Genomic DNA, 21,817 nt, shown 5'->3' on the forward strand with positions numbered 1-21,817 from the left:
TTTAAAATATCCAATTCACCCCCTATTGGGATTACACCAAAAATCACAATTGTCACAATCCAAATATCTCCCCCTCCCTCAAAAGGAAGAAACCAATGAACATGTTATCTTTTGTTTATTAAATCATAAACAATAGAGGAATAACTAAGACATGGTAAAGGAGTTGTAAAAATCCCCCGAATTCCCATAAACTATGCTTCGCACTTGGCACATTATTGATACCAGTTCTCTATGAGTCTAGTGAACTAGGTTGTATATAAGAATTGCTTTGCAATAGTCCCAAATTCCCAAATTCCATGTTCACATATTCATATTTTAGAGTTGGAGCACCTCTTTAAGGTTGATTTAAGCATACTATTACCAAATACACATCCTTATGATGTGGGGTAATGGCTAGATATGAGGATTCAACATTGAAATTTCGTGTCCAAATTAAATCAGAGAAGGCCATGTCAAAATCTCACTTAAAACATTACACACTTGCCATCATGGCCAAATTTGGAGAGAGAGAGAGAGAGAGAGAGAGAGAGAGAGAGAGAGAGAGAGAGAGAGAGAGAGAGAGAGAGAGAGCTTGTTGGCGAGTTGCTAGAGTGAGGAACTCTTCATTGAAAGTAGATAAGTTGGTCATGAAGGAGGAGCAATATGCCATGGATGGAAGAGTCTCAAAGAAGATAAGGGGAGGCATCCTTGTAAGGTTCATTTATTTTTTTTGTTAGCCCAGCTAGTAAAAAAGGGGGGAAGTTGTTAGCATTGTCTCATATAGAATGACTAAGATTCCCTCTCCTAATCTACTAGCGTGTTGCACTAAACTTAGGCTAACTATTCTTACCTAATCTAATCCTCTTTAGCATGTGAACCAAGTACACCCTAACGAAATAATACATTACAATACTTTGGTTTTAGCTTGCAGGAACTCTTTCCAGCCGAAGACGCCTTTATCCTATCTCACAATCGGTGTCTTGTTCTTGAAGTGAGCTTGATTTGGAGGAGTTCAAGAAATAGCCTTTTGAAAAACATCCATTTACCTTCTAAAATTTCTTTAAAGATAAATTTGAATTTTAACATATGGAAGATTAAAAGGCATAGCATGAGCTCATTCCATGAGTAAATATTTTATTCCCAAACTCAATTATAAGCTCAAGATCAACTTAACTAAAAAAAAATCAAGCAAGATTTGAGAGTGGTGCACAACAAACCATTTGAAATTAATAAAAAATTATTTAATTGATAATAAAAAATATTAACTCTAAATATCTCGATCATTATGCTAAACTTTCAGCTTAATTAAGGTGCATTATAAATTATGACATATCTAATAAAATAAGTCTTAATCATCTTTAAATTTATGTTGAAGAATGCGTCTAAAATAAAAATATCGGATGAAGATTAATAACTAGATGTATAAAGATATACAATTTGTCTATTGAAAAAAAAAATGCATTTAATGTAAGATTAAATTTAATGTCACGTCTAATGATAATTCAGGGCATCACATTAAATAATAAATTTTGTGTCTAATAAATACTACTCATGTAATATTAAAGTTATCAAAATTTATTTATTTGAAAAAATAGAGATAGCAACTAGATCTAAAAAAAAAAAGTTCTAACATAAAAACTAAATTTTGTTAAAATTAGACATGGCGCGAGACTGCAAGGGCCTGCCTCGAGTTCCCAAATTGAGTTGTCTGGCTTCTTCAAATCGGACGGCTAAGAATCGGTCCCCACTTGATCGCAACGCTTCTTTAATTGCCTGGCGTCCATGCCCCATCCAGGTGCGGGAAAACGTGACGCTCGCACCTACAAACGAAATGCCAAGCGCATTTAATGCGTACGGAGCAAGATGGCATTCCCGTAAATAGGTCTAAAGCCAGTGCCATTTACTCAACCGACCATCTATAAAATGCCATGGCAACTCTCCCATGTTTCAGTCTCCTGCGGAGAGAGAGAGAGAGAGAGAGCAACAGAAACAGAAGGAGTTCTCGGGGTGTGTGGAGTGAGATGAGAACCAACCGGCCTTTCCCATATCTCACAAAATTCCCGATTCTTCTTCTTCTTCTTCTTCTTCTTCTTCGTCTTCCTACGATGCCTTTTGCAAGGCCGCCATCCTCATCATTTACTTAATGTTGTTCTTCTCCTTCTTCTTCTTTGAGGTTTCTGTGTTCTTTGCTTTGGTGTCCGGTTTAGGTCGTTGTGATGATTCGTTTAGGGTTTAAATCCGTGGTCTATCACGGCGATGTGTGTTTGGGAGAACTGGATGCTATCCCCGTTGTTAAGGACCAGAATTTCCAGTTCCCAAACAACGAGATTCGAATTCACCACTTGTCGCCGGTTAGCGAGCGTTGTCCGCCTCTTTCTATCCTTCAAACAATTTCTTCCTTCTCGGTTCGATGCAAGCTCGAGTCTGCTTTGCCTGTTGAACAGTCGCATTTGATCAATCTCCACGCCTCTTGCTTCTACGAACTCAAGGTTTCCGGAATATTTTCTCAGTTTCGAGTCCTTGCAGTAATTTTGGTTCAATTTTCTGTACAATTTGGTGATAGTTGTTTGTTTTCATTGTACAGACGGCTGTCGTGTTGCTTGGAAATGAAGAGATTCATCTGGTGGCAATGCCGAGTAAGCAGAAGAAGTTCCCTTGTTTTTGGTGCTATTCGGCACGAAGAAGTCTTTATGATTCTTGCTTAGGAATGCTTAATTTGCGTTGTCTTGCGATTGTGTTCGATCTCGATGAAACTCTTATTGTTGCAAACACAATGAAGTCGTTCGAGGATAGAATAGAAGCCCTCAAAGGTTGGATTGCACGTGAAACAGATCCTATTCGAATGTCTGGAATGACCGCTGAGCTGAAACGGTATGTGGATGATCGGGTGCTATTGAAGCAGTACACAGAGAGTGATTTTGTTGTGGATAATGGAAAAATTTATCAGGTCCAACAAGAGGAAGTCCCTCTGATATCTGATACCCATGAGCGAGTTGTTCGCCCTGTTATAAGATTGCAAGAAAAGAATATCGTTTTTACTCGAATTAATCCCGAGGTTAGATGATCTCCTTGATTCGTTGTCTTTAATGCAATTAATAATCTATTTGTGTGTTTTTGGTTATCATATGTGATTCTCAAAATATTGTTACTTGTGTGTTTTTGTTATCATATGTGATTTTCAAAATATTGTGATGTGTAAAATTTAAGGTTAATGAAGTGCTATATATTATTCATAAGGTACCATAGTGAAAGGAAAATATAAAGATGGGAAGAGTGCATTGAGTGCTTAGTTTGATCATGGAAATGGATAATGATTTTTTCTTTGATTCATGTGTTGCATTGATATATAAGTTACTTGACGACTTCTTAGCTTTCTCAAGCTAGAAAGAGATCAAGTTTGCTATGCCATAACATTTGCTGTCTGTGTGCCTGTTTTAAGACACTTAGGAATTGAAGTGGTTTTACGGTGTGAAATTAAGTTGTAGGCTAGTTTACTAACAACTAAGTTTGGAAGTTGTCTTAGATTTAAGACCAACTTTGGAGGAAACTTCAACACCCAACTTTGCTCCTAAAATCATTTTAGTTCCAAATCAGTTTCCAACTCCAATAAAGTGATTCTGAGAACAATTTATTAGAAGCTACACTAACAGTAGTTTTGCAAAACATTTTGCAAAACGTTATCAATTTTAGTTGAAATCTGTCACAAACACGTTTGTTATTGAGTTTTAGGTTCTTATGTTGAGAGCTGGGGCTTATAACCTTTCGAGGCATTGCATCATCCTTACACCCAAAGGTCGAGCGATTAAGCACATCGCACAACCTTCTCAAATGTTTTTCTTGCAACTCAATTTCATTACTCTTAGATTCAAATGCAGATAAGCTGCGAAATAGTTTGTCTTCACTTCCTTCTGCTTGCTAAACAATAGCCTTCATGGATTTGAGGAATAAGGATAGGAAAGAAAGCAACCTTCTAATATAGGAATTTGGATTGTTTTATAAAATAATTTTCTTATTTTGAAAAAAAGGATTGTTATTTATGGAATATGAAAGACGTATGGTGGCAGGATTGCTAAACAAGTCATGCAGTTTGCTGTTTGTATATTTTTAGAATATTGATGTTTTGTGTGCATTGCCCCTTGGCTTGACTTTCATTGTCAATTTAACTTCTAGTTATGGCAACTTGGTATTTGCACCTTGTTGATTTGCTGAATTTTTGGGGTTTAGATATTATGTAGCTACCACCAGCCAAGCAGTTTGAACTAGATGTGCTTACAGGAATTTGGCTTAAAAATATCGTTATGATGATCTTAATAAAATGTTAAACGATCATGATGCCTAACTGAGGAAGAGCCACATATAGTTAGGTATTGAGAAAAGGGCCAGTGGAAATGGACTTACATGAGGTAGAAACTTTAAAGGGCCAAAAATATCGTTATGACGAGCTTAATAAAATGTCAGATGATGCTTGATTGAGGGAGAGCCAGATATAGTCAGTTATTGAGAAAAAGGCTGGCGGAAATGGACTTACATGAGGTAGAAATTTTAAAGGGCCAAGGAGTTATTGGGTTGGACAAATTTTGGGCTTACTGCAGGCTTAACAGACGAGCCATCTTCTTTAAAGGAGTGTTTCTGCTGGCCTGAAAGGAAGGGCGAACTAAGTGTTCTACGATGCTACTTGAGGAAATATAGGTTGATAGAAATTAAGCTGAGGGACAAAGTGTTTGTGAGAACAAAACTGATGCAAGATTTCGAAAATGCCCAAAGGACTAGGTGTTTTGTCTCAAGCTCCACGAAGGTTGTTGGACACTTATGACTTTGTGATGAAGAAGATGGACGAGGGCTTATATTAAAAGAAAAAAAAAGGAAAGTGAGTATGGAATCAAAAAGCCAAGATGAAGCATCTTCTGAATTTGTAGACAATGAAGGGTTGTTAACCTCTTTTGAATTTGAAGTTGGAAGATTTTTCAATTGAGAAGTTGAGAAGGAAGGGGGCTGGAGGGATAGACGAATTAGAAGGTTCTTGTCTAGGTTTGGGGGATAATGAAGGCTTAAGTTCAGGGTCTCCATTATCTAATGAGGTTTGAATTTGTCTTTGTACAATAACTTAGAGCACATGAGATGCTAATATTTTGATTGAATGAGTCTTTTGAAAAGCAGTAAAAATTTCTAATCATTGACAAACCCTTCTTTCCAAGCTCTCATCCTTGCATTAGTGCTGCAAGAAGAGAATTGGGAAAAGACATTTTGGAAGCAAAGCTGGGTAACATTGTGATTCTTTGCGAATCCTAAAGTAATCCTCCCATTCTTTTGTCTTGTCATTGTAGCTTTTAATATCAGATTTCCATAAGTAGAATCTCTGGAAATCTTAATACTTTTGACCTTCTTGGGGATGAGAGAGAAAACTGGGTGGCCTTGGAACTTCTTGATGATTTTGGTTCTTATTTTGATGGCTCCTTTTGGGGATTAGTTTGTGCTTAAGAAAGAGGGCATGGCATTGGAGAAGGGAGAGAAGCTAATAAATTGAGTAGAGAATTGGTTAGATTAGCTTCCTTAGCTGATTATGAGAAAGGGGGTAGTTTTTCAGGGGTTAATGGTGTTGATGAAGCTTTTATCTTGAAATGTTAGAGATCTAGGGAGAGACAGATAAAATAAGGGATTATTACATATTTGGTTAGTCGATTCAAGTCTAAATTAGTTGAGATTGATACTTATTTCTTTAGGAGTATCTAGAATTTCATATTCAAGGAGTGCATGAAGGAACCTCGGGGGAACAAATAGTCTGTATGTAAGATTGTGTTTCCATTTCTTTTTCCTTTATTAGTCTTGTTGAAGGTTAGGGGTCTTGGGAAGTGTTGATTCACCTCTATTTGTGGCCCTACACTACATTTTAAGCGTCATAGCTTTTTTGAAGAGGTGGCAGTCTCGAATCAGGGTGTGTGTTTCTGATCTATCTTTCTCATCGATTATTACATGGGAACCTAAATCGTGGTTTTGGTCTTTAAGGGGTGTTAGGCTAGTGAACCTGCTGTCTGTCTTCCTATTTGTTCTTATGGTTGATGCTTTGAGTAGATTAGGAGATAGGAACGTGGATATGGGATTTGAAAGAGGTTATGCTATGGTTGAGTCTCATTTATAGTTTGCAGATGGTGCTGTAATCTTCTTACATGATCACAGATTATTATTCTTTTTTTTTTTAATTATATTTTTTTTGAGCATTCTTATTATAGTTCATATTTTGGGGCAGGTTTCTGGGTTAAGAATTAATTAGGGGAAAAGTGGGATTGGGGCTATTAATATTAGTTCTTATAGGGTTTTGAAATTGTCATTGTTAGTTGGGTCTGGGGTCTTAGAGTTGCCTATAATGCTAGAATCTATATCTTTAGCTTTTGCGAGCTTCTGGTGACCAAGGTGGCTAAGGGCGCTTGGATGGATGGAATGGTGCTTTACAATGTGCTTGTATCACTCTTATTCAGATGTGTCTCTTTACTATCCCTTTGTTTGTTTATCTTTGTTGCCTGTTGGGGTTTTTAAGAAGATTGAGAAGTTCATCAGAGATTTTCTTTGGTTGGAGTTGGGAGAGGAGGGATGATTTGGTTAGATTGGAGGTGGTTTGTCAGTCTAAGGGGGAGGAGGGGATGTGCGTCTTGGTTGGAAAGTAATTTTCTAAAACACGAATCGTTTGGGTGTTATGGTGGTTTCCTTTAGAGGCAAACACCTTGTGGCACAAGGTTATTAGAAGTAAATTTGGCATGCATGTGAATGGTTGGATGCTAATTAGGGTTTAGGCGTAGAGTTCATCTGAGAGTTCTTGGAGTTCTATTTTACAAGCTCATTGTTTATTCTTTCCTTGCACAAAATATAAATTGGGTGATGGATCTCTCATTCTCTTTTGGGAGGATATTTGGCTGGGGTTTTTTGCCTTATATATAATTTTACCTCGTTTTTATCAATTTTCCATGTCTCATGATGCTTCCATATCTTCCTTTTTGATCTCTGATGGTAATCCTTGGGCTTTTTATTCTCTATGGAAAAATTGAAGTGGTAGGGAGGTAGAATCTCTGTTGGAGGATTGTCAATCTTCTAGCAAGCATGATGTTCAGGTTTGGGATTTGGATTCATCTTTATTTGATCGTCGAATTAAATCTAGTGTCATTTCCTCTCCGTTGTCATATTTGGAAGGCCAAGATTCTTTCTAAGATTAAAGCATTCACTTGGTTGGAGGTTCTTAATAGATTTAAGAAATATTGTTCCAAAGTAGGAGGCCTTTTGAAGATGTTGATCCCAGATCTTTTGCGATCTTCAGTAGTTCACTGTCTAGGTGGTGGAGCCTTGCTGTGATCTTCCTTTAGACCAATACAACAAAGGTATCTCATCCTTCATTGGGTGATTTGCAGTTTTCAATATGAACAGTTAAATCAATCTTCAATGGTGGAATCAACTAGAATCAACTATGTACCTCGCCTTTTTACCCTTACACTTCTCAGCACCATAAAAAAATTCCTGTAGCTCCCATCCTTGCAAGTAAAGCCTAACATGCCTTTGCCTATTTTTGCGGTTATAATTGTTAAGTTTTGCCATATGTTTGACAGTGTGTGCAAGATTTTCCATTTTGACTTAGTGTTGCCCGAAAATCCTTGGTGTAAATCAAATGCAGGAGGAGGGTGGAGGGGCAAAGAAATGAGAATTATCATGTTTATTTGATTGGTTGCTTTGTAGAATGAAGGGGTGCCCTGTCCTTTTTTCTTTGGACTTGAAGGGCAAGGGGGGTAAATTTTTCGTATAAAACAAAGAAAATTTGCTAGAAGAGAAAGATACTATGGTACATCAGAGGACATGGAATTGTCATCCAAAATAAAAGGAAAAAAACTAAGGAGAAAATGAAAATAAAAACTAAAACAGCAACACTCTCCAATTGCTTTATAAATCAATGAGCTGAACCCCTGGGAACATTCCAAATGCAGAGCATGAAAAAATGCCAAGAAAAGAAGGCTATTCTACTCCATTTATGCATTCACATTCCTCCCCTTGAAAATTCTAGAATTTTGCTCCTGCCAAATATTCTGTACATTGGCAAAAATTGCACATCTCCACAATAATTGCACCAAAACACTTAAAACTTTGTAGAAAAAGCTTTTCAATGTTGCTGGGCAAACATCCAACTCCCCAAACAAATAAAAAATGCCTATGCTACATGGCCCCTGAGAAAGAACGAAGTAAAACAAGCAAAGTCATTTCACTACTGCGATAACAAAGGAAACAAACATCTGGTGACAAGGCTTTCTTAGGGATCTCCTATCCTGGTGCCAATCCTTAGAATTAATCCTCTCTACTAGTAAATATGGGGGCAAATAAGATTTGCAATGTGTAAATGACGTATCTAGCAGGAAATAACTGGGGGCAATTGCCCTCTGTTGCTATACATGGTTTCCTTTCTGGGAAGTGGCCAGCCAACTTCGCAATCTTGGACCACTTGTGAACATGATATCCACAGCTGTTCCCAACTGGCCCACTGCTGATGCCACTTATTGAGACTTGCCTGTTGTGGTTGCAACAAGAATGACATTATTAAAATATGAAAGGATTTTAGCCTTTTAGTACTCTTATTCACATCAAAAGAATGGCATCAATGCTCACTGACAGACACAGACTTGGTACTCTCACACCCCACTCATTGTTCACTGGCCTTAGTTTTACACTCTTACATGTAAGAGGGCCTTTCTTCTTTTTATATATGCTTTAGGTTTGGTATGTAACCAACCACTTGTATTCAGGATGCCTCCTTGTCAGGTGACACTGAAAGCTTGCCATAAAAGGAGGTGAGGAATTTCTGGAGAGAAAAAGGGGTGTGTGCAATGTTACCTAGAACATTCTTAAGGGGAATGGGATTGCAGTACGAAACAAGCTTTAAAATGTGGAATGTTAGGGGTATATTTATGTAGATATATTGGTGAAAAATGTTTAATGGCACTTGTATATTTTGGAGTGGATATTGAGGTTTTTCAAAATCAAGAAGAGATTTTCTTTTGTGAAATAGGTTAATAATCATAGAAAATAAAAATGCTATGTTTGATTCCTGGATTTAACAAAACAAAAAAATGTTATGTGAAAAAAATATTGAATACTTTGCATCATTGGATTGACATTCCCGAACAAAATTATAACACATTTTTTGAACTTTCTTATCAATTTGTGGTTTGCCAGGTTGTTAGCATTTTCAAGTTAACTATGGGTGGCTGTAGTGTGTGTATGAAAGAGAGAGAGTGATGCTGCTTCAGTGTATTCTTTAATGAATGATTATGTTAATGCGAACTGATTGAATCGGATGATAATTAAAACTGAACCCCATGCTGCCAAACTTTACGTAGCTTGGAGGTGCTAAATATTGGGACGCACGTGGTTCACTTGAGACGACATCTTTTTGTATGTATTACACTAGTTAATTAATCAGGCATTATGATAATTTTTTGGTAAATAAAACTGCTAGTTAGGTTACTTATTTATCAGCTTATGATCTGTCTGCACATCCATCTCCTGGAGTTTTTTGTTCTGTTGAATTGCTCCCCCATTGAATCAATGATAACAATGTCAATTCGTAATGTGTCCCAGTCCACTGGCTTGGCTGTACATGTGTTTTCATTTGCAATTTAGGACCTGTCTCATTTTTATATAGTTATTTGTTTTGCAATCTGTCTGTAGATTCGTGACACTAGTGTGCTTGTGAGGCTACGACCAGCTTGGGAGGATTTGAGAAGTTACCTAACTGCAAAGGGGCGCAAACGATTTGAAGTTTATGTTTGTACCATGGCTGAAAGAGACTATGCTTTAGAGATGTGGAGGCTTCTTGACCCGGAGGCGCACCTGATAGGTTCAAAGCAACTCTTGAACCGTGTAGTATGTGTTAAATCAGGCAAGGAGACCGTTTTAAGAATATTTGGACTTTTTCTTGTATTAAAAATGTTGCATAATTCAATACCTCTTTGCTGTTTACAAAATTTCAATACTCGTTGGGAACTTTCACGAATAGAAGTAATTTTTCAATTTTCTTTTTGCCATTTGTCATGTCAAAGTTGATTTTGAGATTTCATCATTTCTTGCTAGCATAGTTGATTTAGTCAAGTCTTTTGTTGTTCTTGACCCCATAGGCGCTAGGAAATCTTTGCTAAATGTCTTCCAAGATGGCATTTGCCATCCAAAGATGGCAATGGTGATTGATGACCGTCAGAAGGTTTGGGAAGAGAAGGATCAACCTCGAGTTCATGTAGTACCTGCATTTACTCCTTATTATGCTCCTCAGGCCGAGGTACCGAATTCTGCTTTTTTGGTGTTATTTCACTGTATTTCATTGAGTTTATCCTGTCATTTTACTGAACTTGTCCTACTGTGTTTATTGGCTTAACTAGACAGCAAATGCCGTGCCAGTTCTTTGTGTTGCTAGAAATGTTGCATGCAATGTCAGAGGTGGTTTCTTCAAGTAAGAGCTGTGGGCCTTAAATTAAATTATTGTGGCACTTATTGAAAATGTTCTTAGTATTTGCATTGATGCTGCATGTATGTGTATGTGCGCGTGTATGTATATATAATGTAATGATATTTTTTTGTTGTTATACTGATATGATATGCATATTATTCATGTTACATGTTCGTTACTTACATGTTCGTTATGTATTTAACCAGAGAGTTTGATGAGAGCTTATTACGAAGAATTTTCGAACTCTTCTATGAGGATGAGGTGGTGAGTTTACCTCCTGCACCTGATGTGAGCAACTACTTAATGTCAGAGGTATTTGAATAGAAAATGTTTCTCTCATTTTTCCAACCTCATGATGAAAACAAGGCATTTATTTCTCTATGGTGTCATTTACATTTTTGCTGGAGGCCAGGATGCTGCTTTTGTGCCAAATGGGAATACGAATGCTCCCTTCTCTGAGGGAATAAGTGGTCCTGAAGTTGAACGGAGATTGAACCACCAAACGGTAATTTCAATCCAGTCACTCACTAGTTTTTTGGCTTGTGCATTATGCGTTTAAAAAATGAGTAATTATCTCACAAAAATTAATATGCATTTAATGATATATGAGATGTCATATGTCCTGAAGGATGTATAATACATGCAAATATAACCTTCACCAAAAATAAAATTTGTACACAGAGGTAAAGGTTGTAAGTACTATACCTTTGAATGTATATTTCTTTAACAATTGAAATAGTTTATCCAAACTTAGAAAATTTTAAACGAGCGCACGCGCACACACATTTTTTGAAAGCAAGTATTACTAATATTGGTTAGCATTTATCAAATGTAAATTATTATTAGCTAGATACTATATGAGAGCAGCAGTTTTGAGAGTAATACAGTTGGAGGGTATATTAACATACACATTAATGATCAGTACAATTTAATTCTTTTAAAATGTATTTAAAATGGAATGGCTTTAGGCCTTATACATAATTGATTATTCAAACATATATTTTTTAAAAGTTTTAAAACATAAAATAACCTTTTCAAAAAAAAAAAAAAAAAAAAAAAAAGACACTATAACTTTCCAAGCAATATATATGAGTAACTATACCATTTGGGTTAGGACGTCTGGTTCTCATCTTGGATTTGGATTTGGGCCAGGTATGTGAGAAAGGTGGGGCTTCTATTTAACAAATTTGGGCCATTTAATAGAACAAGTACAATGTTTATATAATAATGCTATGGGCCTTTCTTTGGTTTCAATAGAGGGTTCTCCCCAACAGGGTGTCTCGGAGATGGGGTATTGCCTTTAAGAAGACCCATTGCAAGGTTATGGGCGACCAAGCCCTTCCCATGTCTATCCCTATCATTGAACAGGTTCACTTCCCTGGCCGAAATTCACTGAATCCATTAAAGGGGGAGGTCAGTATTCAAACAGTTATTGAAATCCGAATCCCCTCTTCAGTTCTTCAAGACAAACATAGAGGAGATCAATACAATGTGTATCAGGATGATTTTAGCTTGGTTTCAGAAACAGTTTGGGTAGGAAATGATGATAATAGCAAAAGCATTAGATCTTCTTGTTGATTTTGGTTTTACAGAGGGGTTAGAGGCTGGTACATCCAGGAGTAATAGAAAAAAAGTTAGTTTGGGTATAAAATCTGATGTTTCAGGTTTTGATTTTGAAAAATCTAAGGGCCCTAAGGTGTACGCTTGTTGGGAGGCTGCTTTGATGGGTGCAGAAATGAGGAAATTATATAAAGCGAAGAGAGAGCATTCTGGTGAAATGAGGCCAAAGATTTTGAGGAGAGATTCTGTTGTTGAATTGAGTATTGTGGAAGACGCAATTGCTAAGATGAAGGATATAGGAAATAATGGAGTTAGCAAAGGAAAGGAGGCTAAGAAATGGGGAGATTTTTCAGATAATGATAGTGATGACATAAGTGAGTTTGATTGTGAATTTGTGATGGGGGTTTGCTGTTGAATGAAATTTGAGAACAATTTGGTTATGTTTCTGATTCCTGTGATGATCTCAGCACCTATCATATGTTCTTCTAGCCCCACTGGAAGGATTGGAGGGGGTTTCTATTTTTGAAAAAATAATGGGTTGGATAATAAAATGTAGTGCTATGATAGAATTTTACCTACATCAGTGGAGGTGATTTCTAGGACGGATTTAGAAGCCCAAGAGATAATGGATAAATTGGATTTAAAAATGTGTGATGCCGGAGGAACAAAAGTGCACTTTGTTGGGGGTAAGTACAAAGTGAAGAAGGGTCGGAGGGAGCTAGAAAATTTAAAGTGCTCGATGAATCATGATGGAAAAGGGATTGAAAAGAGGTTTTTGTTGGTTAATTATTATTTTTGTTTACTGTTATTTTTTTATTTATTGTATATTTTTTTGCTGTTTTGATTTTTTTGAGTGGACTGCTCGTCTCCTTAGATTGTAACTTCTCTCTCTTAACCTAATATACCTTCTTTTATCATCAAAAAAGAAAAAAAAAGGAACTATACTATCTTAATATAAGCTTAAAGTAATTCATAAAGAAAATTTTAATCATTTTAACCCGTATGAAAGTATTGTGCGTAAATTTGTTTAGTACATGGAGTCAAAGTATTTGTAATGTAGATCTCTCTGGCCATCTCTTCCCTTTGAACAATAGGTTAGTGGTTCTTGTGTTCTAGTCGAAAAGTTGAATGCTCCTTCCACCTGTACTTCTTAAATTACCACTTTATCTATGTTGAATAATTGGGTGAAATGGAAGACCTAAAAAAACAATGATAGATCTCTCCCTCTATTTATAATATATGTCAAGTACAACGAGAATGACCATAATACCCTTACTAACTCACACACATTACTAACAAAACTCCAACACATAATAATAATACTAAATGATTAAATTATCATTAAAACCCCCTCCCCTCCCCCCCAAAGCTAGAGCATATATATCATATGCTCCTAGCTTGTTAAAAATGAATTTTACACAAGCGCCTCCCAAGGCTTTAGTAAACATATTAGAAAGCTAAAACTCATATTTCACATGAGTGATTGTAATGAGCATTTGTGATAAAGTGGCAATCAACTTCAATGTGCTTTGTTCGCTCATAAAAGACTGGGTTGGAGGCAATATGAATAGCAGCTCGATCATCGCACATCAATTCCATGGGTTGAGAATGTAGAAAACTTAGTTCTTCTAACATGTTCTTCAACCAAACAAGTTCACATGTAGCGTGCGCTATAGCCCTATATTCTAACTCCCCATTCAACCTATCCACCACAATTTGTTTTTTTACTTTTCCAAGACACCAAATTACTATCGACAAAGATACAACACTCGGTTGTGGATCTTCTATCAGAATGTGATCCAGCCCAATCTGCATTAGTATATCCCTAAATATTAGTGTGACCTTGATCTTGATATAAGACACTTCTCCCAACCTTTGAGATATCTCAAGATGCAAAATACTACACCCCAGTGATTTGTTCTCAGAGATTCAAGAAACTGACTCACAACACTTTTTTCGAAAGATATATCTGGCCGAGTGACTGTGAGATAATTTAACTTTCCAACAAGTCTCCGATATCGTCTTTGGTTGGACAGCAAATCACCCATATCTGGCACTAGATTGCCGTTAGGATCCGTAGGTGTATCAATTGGTTTGGATCCCAACAGTTCAATCTCATCTAAAAGATCAAGAACATACTTCCTCTGTGACAAGACGGTTCCAGTACGAGATCTCGATACTTCTATACCCAAGAATTCAATGGGCCCAAATCCTTTGTCTGAAACTTAGTCTGCAAGAAATGCTTTAGGCTTTGAATACCTTGATCATCATCACTAGTAATCACAATATCATCCACACACAATAAGCAGAATCCTTCCGGATGGAGTATGAAGATAAAATAGAAAATGATCTACTGCACACTGTTGAAGGCCAAATTCAAGTACTATAGCACTAAAGTGACCAAACCATGCCCTCGGAGACTATTTTAAACCATATAATGACTTCTTAAGCCGACACACTAAACTTGACTCACTCTGAGCAACAAACCTAGGTGGTTGCTCCATATAGACCTCCTCCTAAAGATCACTATGTAGGAAAGCATTCTTCACGTCTAACTGGTGTACATGCCAATGATAGGTGGTGGCTAAGGAGATGTACAAACAATGTCAAGTTTTGATACAGGGGAGAACATGTTGGAATAGTCCATACCATACACCTGAGAATATCCCTTAGCAACAAGGCTGGCTTTCAATTGAGCTAGGGAACCATTTGGATTAACCTTCACGGTATACACCCAATGACAAACTTATCAGGAGGAAGACGTATGGAGTCCCAAGTTTCATTATCTTGGAGAGCATGCATCCCTTCTATCATTGCATTCCTCCACCCAAAATGGGATAGGGCTTCAGAATATAGACTTGGGAAGAGAAATAGAAGATAGGGCACTAACAAAAAGTAGTATGAGGGTGACAAGAAGTCATAAGAAACAAAATTAGACATTGGATGTTGGGTACAAGTGGGTTTACCTTTTCGAACAACAATAGGAGGATCAACCACTTGGGGAAGAGGATCATCTGACGAGGAAATTGAAGGCGTAGAAGTGGAAGCTGTAGGAGGCTCTCCTCCCTTGAGTCGTCATGTGTACACTTGTAGACTGGGACGGCCCAAGTGATGTGAAGGACTCAAACTGGATGAAGACGTAGGACTAGACGAAGGAAATAAGTTAGGATTAAGAAGGCTAGGCAGAGGAAAAGACTCATCAAGGTCGATAAAACTCAAGGAATTAGAATAGTGTGGTGTAGACTCAAAAGGGTGACATCAACAAAGATAAAGAATCGATGTAAAGTGGGATTGTAGCATCGATATCCTTTTTGAATATAGGAATAACCTCGAAAAATACATTTGATAGCACGAAGATCCAATTTATCCCTTCCTAGATTTAATTGATGAACGAAGTACACACAACCAAACATGCGAGGAGAAAGGGAAAATGAAAGAGCCTCAAGGAAGATAATTGAATATGGGATCTTACCCCCAAGGATAGAGGATGACATTTTATTGATGAGAGAGCAAGTAATGAGAACATCATCACTCCAAAAAACTTTGGGGACATTCATTTAATACAAAAGGGTTCGAGTGGCTTCAAGAGTATGCCTATTTTTTTCTCTTTGCAACTCCATTTTGTTGTGGAGTGTGGGCACAAGATGACTGGCGGATCATGCAAGAGTTTGTCATATAGTTAATGAATTTAGTACCGAAGTACTCTTTAGCATTATTACTACGAAGTATTTAAACTAGCATATCAAACTAAGTCCTTATTTGAGAACAAAAGGAAAAAAAGATATTAAACAACTCATGGCGATCTTTCATCAAATACAACCAAGTCATTTTGGAATAGTCATCGACAAAAGTGACAAAGTATTGAAACCCTAACTTTGATGTGACACAACTAGGACCCCAAACATCGGAATGAACTAACATAAAAGGCCTAATGACTTTTTTTTGGCTCGAGAGGCAAAGGGAACACGATGATGCTTTCCTAATTGACAAGACTCACAATCGAGGGTAGACACGGAACTAAAAGTAGGAACTAGCTATTTTAACTTGTCCAATGATGGATGGCCAAGGCGACAATGGATTTGATGTGGTGTGACAGCAACACTACAGGCAATAGGAGAGGAGTGTGACTCAAAGTAGTAAAGTCCATTTGCCTCACATCCTATGCCAATTGTCTTTCTCGTCTTTAGATCCTGAATAAGAACAGAATTAGGAAAGAAGGTTACAAAGCAATTTAGTGACTTCATAATTTTACTAACTAGTATAAGATTAAAGGGAGATTTAGGAATGTAGAGAACAGAAGAAAGAGAGATGGAGGGAGTGTGATTTATTGTTCCTATTTGTTAGAAAAGGTGTGGTCCCAAGAGAAAAGAAGGGGGGGTGAATTGGTTATTTAAAAAATTTAAGTTAATGCTTTAACAATTTTAACCACAACTTAAGCACGTGATCTAAATGAGCAAATGCAATTAACAGTCACAACAAATATAAACAAATATAAGTGTGCTTAATTCAAAGAGATTAGGGAAGAGAGAATAAAACCCGTATTTTTACAAAGTTCGGCGATCCGTGCCTACGTCCTTGCCTCAAGCAACCCGCTGAGGATTTCACTATCCCTCTTTCAGTAGGTGGAGAAACCTCTCTCTTTTAGTAGGCGGAGAAGCCTTTACAATCCCTCCTTCAATAGGCGGAGTTACCTCTCTCCTTCACTAGGCAGAGATGACTCTCTCCTTTACTTAGGCGGAGTTGCCTCTCTCCTTCAATAGGCAGAGTAGCCTCTCTCCTTCACTAGGCAGAGTCGCCTCTCCCCTTCAATAGGTGGAGAAACCTATACAAGTGGAATCAACGAAGATGATGTACAAAGAGTGCTCCTTAATTGAGCAAATAAGTACAATAAGAATACCACACTAATACAGTCTCAAAAGATTATGAATGAAGGTTAAGAAGTGACTAGATGGTGAGCACTTGAAAGATAAACAAAGAAATTGTAAAAGTGCTTGAGATACATTTTCAACAAAGATCAAAAGTTTGGATTTGTATGATAAATATGTGTCTCTCTTTTCTCTTGTTGCAAAAACAAGTAAGAGCCCTTGTATCTATAGGCAAGATGGTTTATTAGCTGTTTTATGGCCTTTGGGCTTTGAAAATAATTAATCATTTTGAAAACTAGCTGTTTTCTAGCCGTTGTGGCTTTTGGCCGCATGGTACGGTCGACCAAATTGGGGACTCGGTCACCCGAATTTATGGAAAATTTCAGCCACAATTTTCTTGAAACACCCTATTTGGAGCATAACTTTTGCTAGAGAACTCCAAAAAGGGTGATCTAGGTATCAACAAAAAGTTAAGAAAAAATCCCACAACTTTTGTGTTGAAGATTTTTGAAGATGGGAAGATATAGATAGAGAAAATTCCACATCAAGGCGGCTGCAGAAAAAAGAAGGGGATTTGGAGAATCTTGTTTTGGGGTTTTCCATTTTAAAAATGATTTTAACACTTTGAAATAATATTTGCACATTTATAAAATGATTTTCAAAGAAATGTAGAATGCCCAGGGTCCAACTAAGGTCACCTATGAGCTTCTTCACATAATCAATGATAATGTACTTACATAGGTCATATTTGCAATATACATTAAACAAGTTCTTTTAATTTTTCAAGCTTGGACTTCATGAGCTTCATAATCATAGTCATGTCAAAATATTGTGTGAATGGCCGAATGGTTTGGCCTTGAGTATATTATATATAGACTTTACAAGAATGCTATACATGGAAAGTAAATAAGTTCTAGCATGATTCTAGCCCTATACATGTTAACTATAATCTGTCAAGCCCTATGTATGTAAACTATAATCTGTCAAAAATATATGCTAACTGTACAGAATAATGAATGGAGAAATAAGGAAATAATTGTGGGCTGAAATAAGAAAATATCTTTTTCTGTTTGCTGTTCCGTTGACAGGCCCCCTCAAATTGATGCGGGTTGATCAACAAGCATCAATTTTCTACTTAGGAAGCAATGTCGATGACGGGTGGGAGCCTTGGTGAAGATAGCAACAATTTGTAATTCAGTGGAAATATGTGGAAGAATAATAACACGAGCTTCAAATGCTTCACGGATGGAGTGATAATCGACTTCAGTATGCTTCGTGCGCTCATGATAGACAGGATTGGCTGTGATCTGGATAGCACTCGTATTATCGACATGTAGAGGTGTAGGATCGGTCTCAGAAAAATCCAGCTCAGCAAGTAAACCTCGAAGCTAAATAATTTCAGAACAAGCAAGAGACATCGCCCGGTATTTAGATTCTGCCGATGACTTAGAAACTCTGTCTTGCTTCTTACTCTTTCGAGAGATTAATGCATCACCTAAGAACACACGCCAACCAGTGATGGAGCGATGTGTATCTGCACAACCAACCCAATCAGCATCACTATAAGTAGCAAGGCAAGTAGTGCCTACAGGGAAGAATAAACCATAGGCAGAAGTGCCCTGAACATAGCTTATGATCCTATAGACAGCAGCGAAATGAAGATGATGAGTTTGAAGAAACTGGTTGACTTGTTGTACAACAAAAGAAATGTCTGGTCTAGTAATGATGAGATAGACAAGACTACCCATCAACTTTCGGTATAAATTGGGATCAGCAAGTAAGCCACCCTCCTCTTTGCGAAGCTTGACATTTAATTCCATGGGAGTATCAACAAAAGTACCCTCTTGAAGGCCAGTAGAATTGCTGATTGGGAGTAAGCCAATCAACATCGCTATAAGCAGCAAGGCAAGTAGAATTGCCTGCAGGGAAGAATAAACCACGGGTAGAAGTGCCCTAAACATAGCTTATGATCCTACAGACGTTAGCCAAATGAAGATGATGAGTCGTCCGAAGAAACTGGTTGACTTGTTGTATAGCAAAAGAAATGTCCGGTCTAGTAATGATGAGATAGACAAGACTACCCACCAACTTTCGGTATAAACTAGGATCAGCAAGTAAGCCACCCTCCTCTTTGCAAAGCTTGACATTTAATTCCTTGGGAGTATCAACAGAAGTACCCTCCTGAAGGCCAGTTGTAGCCACCAAGACACTAGCATACTTATGTTGATTGAGTGAAATACCAGAGGGACTACGGTGCACCTCAAGACCAAGAAAATATGTGAGAGACCCAAGATATTTCATATGAAAGGACTCTAAGAGATGAGTCTTGAACTGAGCAAGTAAAGCACAATTGGAACTAGTAATCACATTATCATCAACATAAACCAAAAGAACAACAATTCCCATGTTTGATTTCTGAAGAAACAATGAAGTGTCATACTTGCTTTGCTTGAATGAAAATTGTAATAAATTGGTGCGGAATTTATCAAACCAGGCCCTTGGAGCTTGTTTGAGACCATAAAGAGAGTGACGAAGTTTCACACATGTGAAGTCAGAGAGGGAAACAAGCCTGGGGACGGCTTCATATAAATGCACTCTTTAAGATCCTTGTGAATTCTTGACATCCATTTGATGTAGTGACCAATCACTGGAAGCGACAATAATTAGAATCGTACGAATAGTAGTCATCTTAACCACAGGAGCAAAGGTCTCTTCATAATTGACACCATATTCCTGATTATTCCCAAGTGCAACAAGGTGAGCTTTGTAACGATCCATACTTCCATCAGATCGAATCTTGACTAAGTAAACCCATTTGCAACCCAGAGGAACAATGGTGGGAGGACAAGGCTCAATGTTCCAGGTGTGATTGGCCTCTAGAGTGGCAATTTCTTCCTATATAGCTTGTCACCAACAATCATGCTTGGCAGCGTGTGAGTAGGATGTGGGAATATCTAAATTGGACAATGCAACAGTAAGAGCTGAAGCAGAATTGCCAGAACTGGAAGAGGGAAACCAATACCTATCCGGGGGTGCAAACACTCGAGGAGAGCGACGTACCAAAGGCTTTGGAGGTGCTGCAACTAACTAAATCTGGAGCGTGGTAGGATTAGATATCAGATGAGCCACCGGAAGAGATTGTGGGCGGTAACGTCGTGTATACATGATACTTGGTTTAAAATGAGAATTGATTTGATGAGGATTTGAGAACAGCTCCTCAAAGGAGGGGAGAAGCACAGTAGAAGAGGAGGGTACATATGACAAAAGAAAGAAATGTTGATTTTCAAAGAAAATAACATTCCTAGAAATGCGTGTACGATGTAATGTAGGATCATAGCAAACAAATCCCTTTGGACACACATTATATCCCAAGAATGCACATCGAACAGATTGAGCAAATAATTTATGTCGCTCATGAGGAGGTAAATGAACAAAACATACACAAGCAAAGGTACGGAGGTTATTGTAACTAGGTTGCTTAGCAAATAAGCGGAAATAGGGAGATTGCATAAGCAGGACTTGCGAGGGTAAATGATTAATCAAATAAGTAGCAGTTTTCAAAGCCTCAACCCAGAACATGGATGGAACAAAGGATTCCAGCAAGAGAGTACATTCCACATCTAGGAGATGACTATTTTTGCATTCGGCTACTCCATTATGTTGGGGAGTAGCGCGACATGAACTTTGATGAATAATACCTTTAGAAGCCAAAAATGCTTGAAACTCAGTAGACAAATATTCACCACCGGAATCTGTGTGTAATGCCTTAGTAGAAGCAGAAAGTTGATTGTCAAGATACGCTAAAAACTCAGTGAAAGTACAAGAAACCTCAGATTTAGAGCGAAGAAAGTAAACCCAAGAAAATTTGCTATGATCATCACTCACATAGTATTTAAATTTTTCGTGTGAACTAACCGGGGAAGGTCCCTAAACATCACTATGGATAAGATTGAAACACTGAGAAGCTCTACTAGCCTGCAAAGGGAAGGGAAGAGTTTTGCTTTTACCAAGTTTGCAAGAAGCACACTCAAGAGATAAAGAAGAACGTTCTTTTTTACCAAGTAAACCAGAGTTCAATACATGAGATAAGATCTGAGCTTTGGGATAGCCTAAACGACGATGCCACACCATACTAAAATATGAAATTTTATTACAAGCAAAAGACTTAGTATAAGAAACTGGAGAAAGTGCTGGAACAGGCAAAGGTAGTGGAAACAAGCTCCCCACTTTAGGTCCCTTCTTGATTAGCTCCCCCGTTACCTGGTCTTGCACAACACAACCATCACCAGAAAAATTAACAGCCCAATTGTTGTCAACTAATTGACCAACTAAAATAATATTTGTGGAAAGCTGAGGAGCAAGAAACACATCAGTGAACTTAGAAGAGGCATCTCCGATAGCAGCTATTGGCAAATAATTGCCATTGGTAGTTTGAATAGCTGATTGACCAGCATAGGGCCGAACATGACACAGAGTAGTGGGATTATTTGTCATTTGATTAGAGGCACCCGAGTCCACGTAATAGAGTTTAGTAGAATTGTTACCTTGGAGCCCCTTTGTTGATAATGCCAAAAGTAGCATCTGTTGCACCATTTCGGGTGTGGGGTAATTTGCTGTAAGAGGTGCAGGAATAGAGGAGTCACCTGAAGAAGAGCTAGGGGCCACAAAAGTCATTGTGGGAGGGGGGGGTGTGGTTTACAATAACAGAAGTATGAAATGCTTGGGCCTGATGATTCTGCTGGCGGATATGACAATCTTTGATAATGTGACCCTTCTTGCAATAAGAGCAGTATTTCTTGGAACAATTAGCAACGATATGCCCAAATTCTTTGTAGCAAAAACAATGCAAGATGCTAGAATGCGCAGGCGGTTCTTGTCATTAAGCAGCATAAGCCACATGGACAGACCCTGAACTACCATGAGATTGTGTCAAAGTAACTTGAGT

The 21,817-nt window shown here is 37.8% G+C and overlaps 1 protein-coding gene across 3 annotated transcripts in view; it reads left to right on the forward strand.

Annotated features, from left to right (window-relative positions):
* The first annotated feature begins 1,926 nt into the window (after nucleotides 1-1,926).
* LOC131168306 (RNA polymerase II C-terminal domain phosphatase-like 2) overlaps nucleotides 1,927-21,817 on the forward strand; it is a 49,981-nt gene continuing 30,090 nt past the window's right edge. For all 3 annotated transcript variants that reach the window (XM_058127634.1, XM_058127636.1, XM_058127635.1), the window contains exons 1-7: nucleotides 1,927-2,468; nucleotides 2,564-3,034; nucleotides 9,676-9,886; nucleotides 10,122-10,279; nucleotides 10,380-10,450; nucleotides 10,654-10,759; nucleotides 10,860-10,952. In XM_058127634.1, the coding sequence (XP_057983617.1) occupies nucleotides 2,196-2,468; nucleotides 2,564-3,034; nucleotides 9,676-9,886; nucleotides 10,122-10,279; nucleotides 10,380-10,450; nucleotides 10,654-10,759; nucleotides 10,860-10,952 (1,383 nt within the window). In that variant the 5' untranslated portion in view covers nucleotides 1,927-2,195. The remainder of the gene's footprint in view (nucleotides 2,469-2,563; nucleotides 3,035-9,675; nucleotides 9,887-10,121; nucleotides 10,280-10,379; nucleotides 10,451-10,653; nucleotides 10,760-10,859; nucleotides 10,953-21,817) is intronic.

Source organism: Malania oleifera, chromosome 11, assembly GCF_029873635.1.
Source record: "Malania oleifera isolate guangnan ecotype guangnan chromosome 11, ASM2987363v1, whole genome shotgun sequence".
In the NCBI taxonomy this organism is placed as follows: domain Eukaryota; kingdom Viridiplantae; phylum Streptophyta; class Magnoliopsida; order Santalales; family Ximeniaceae; genus Malania; species Malania oleifera.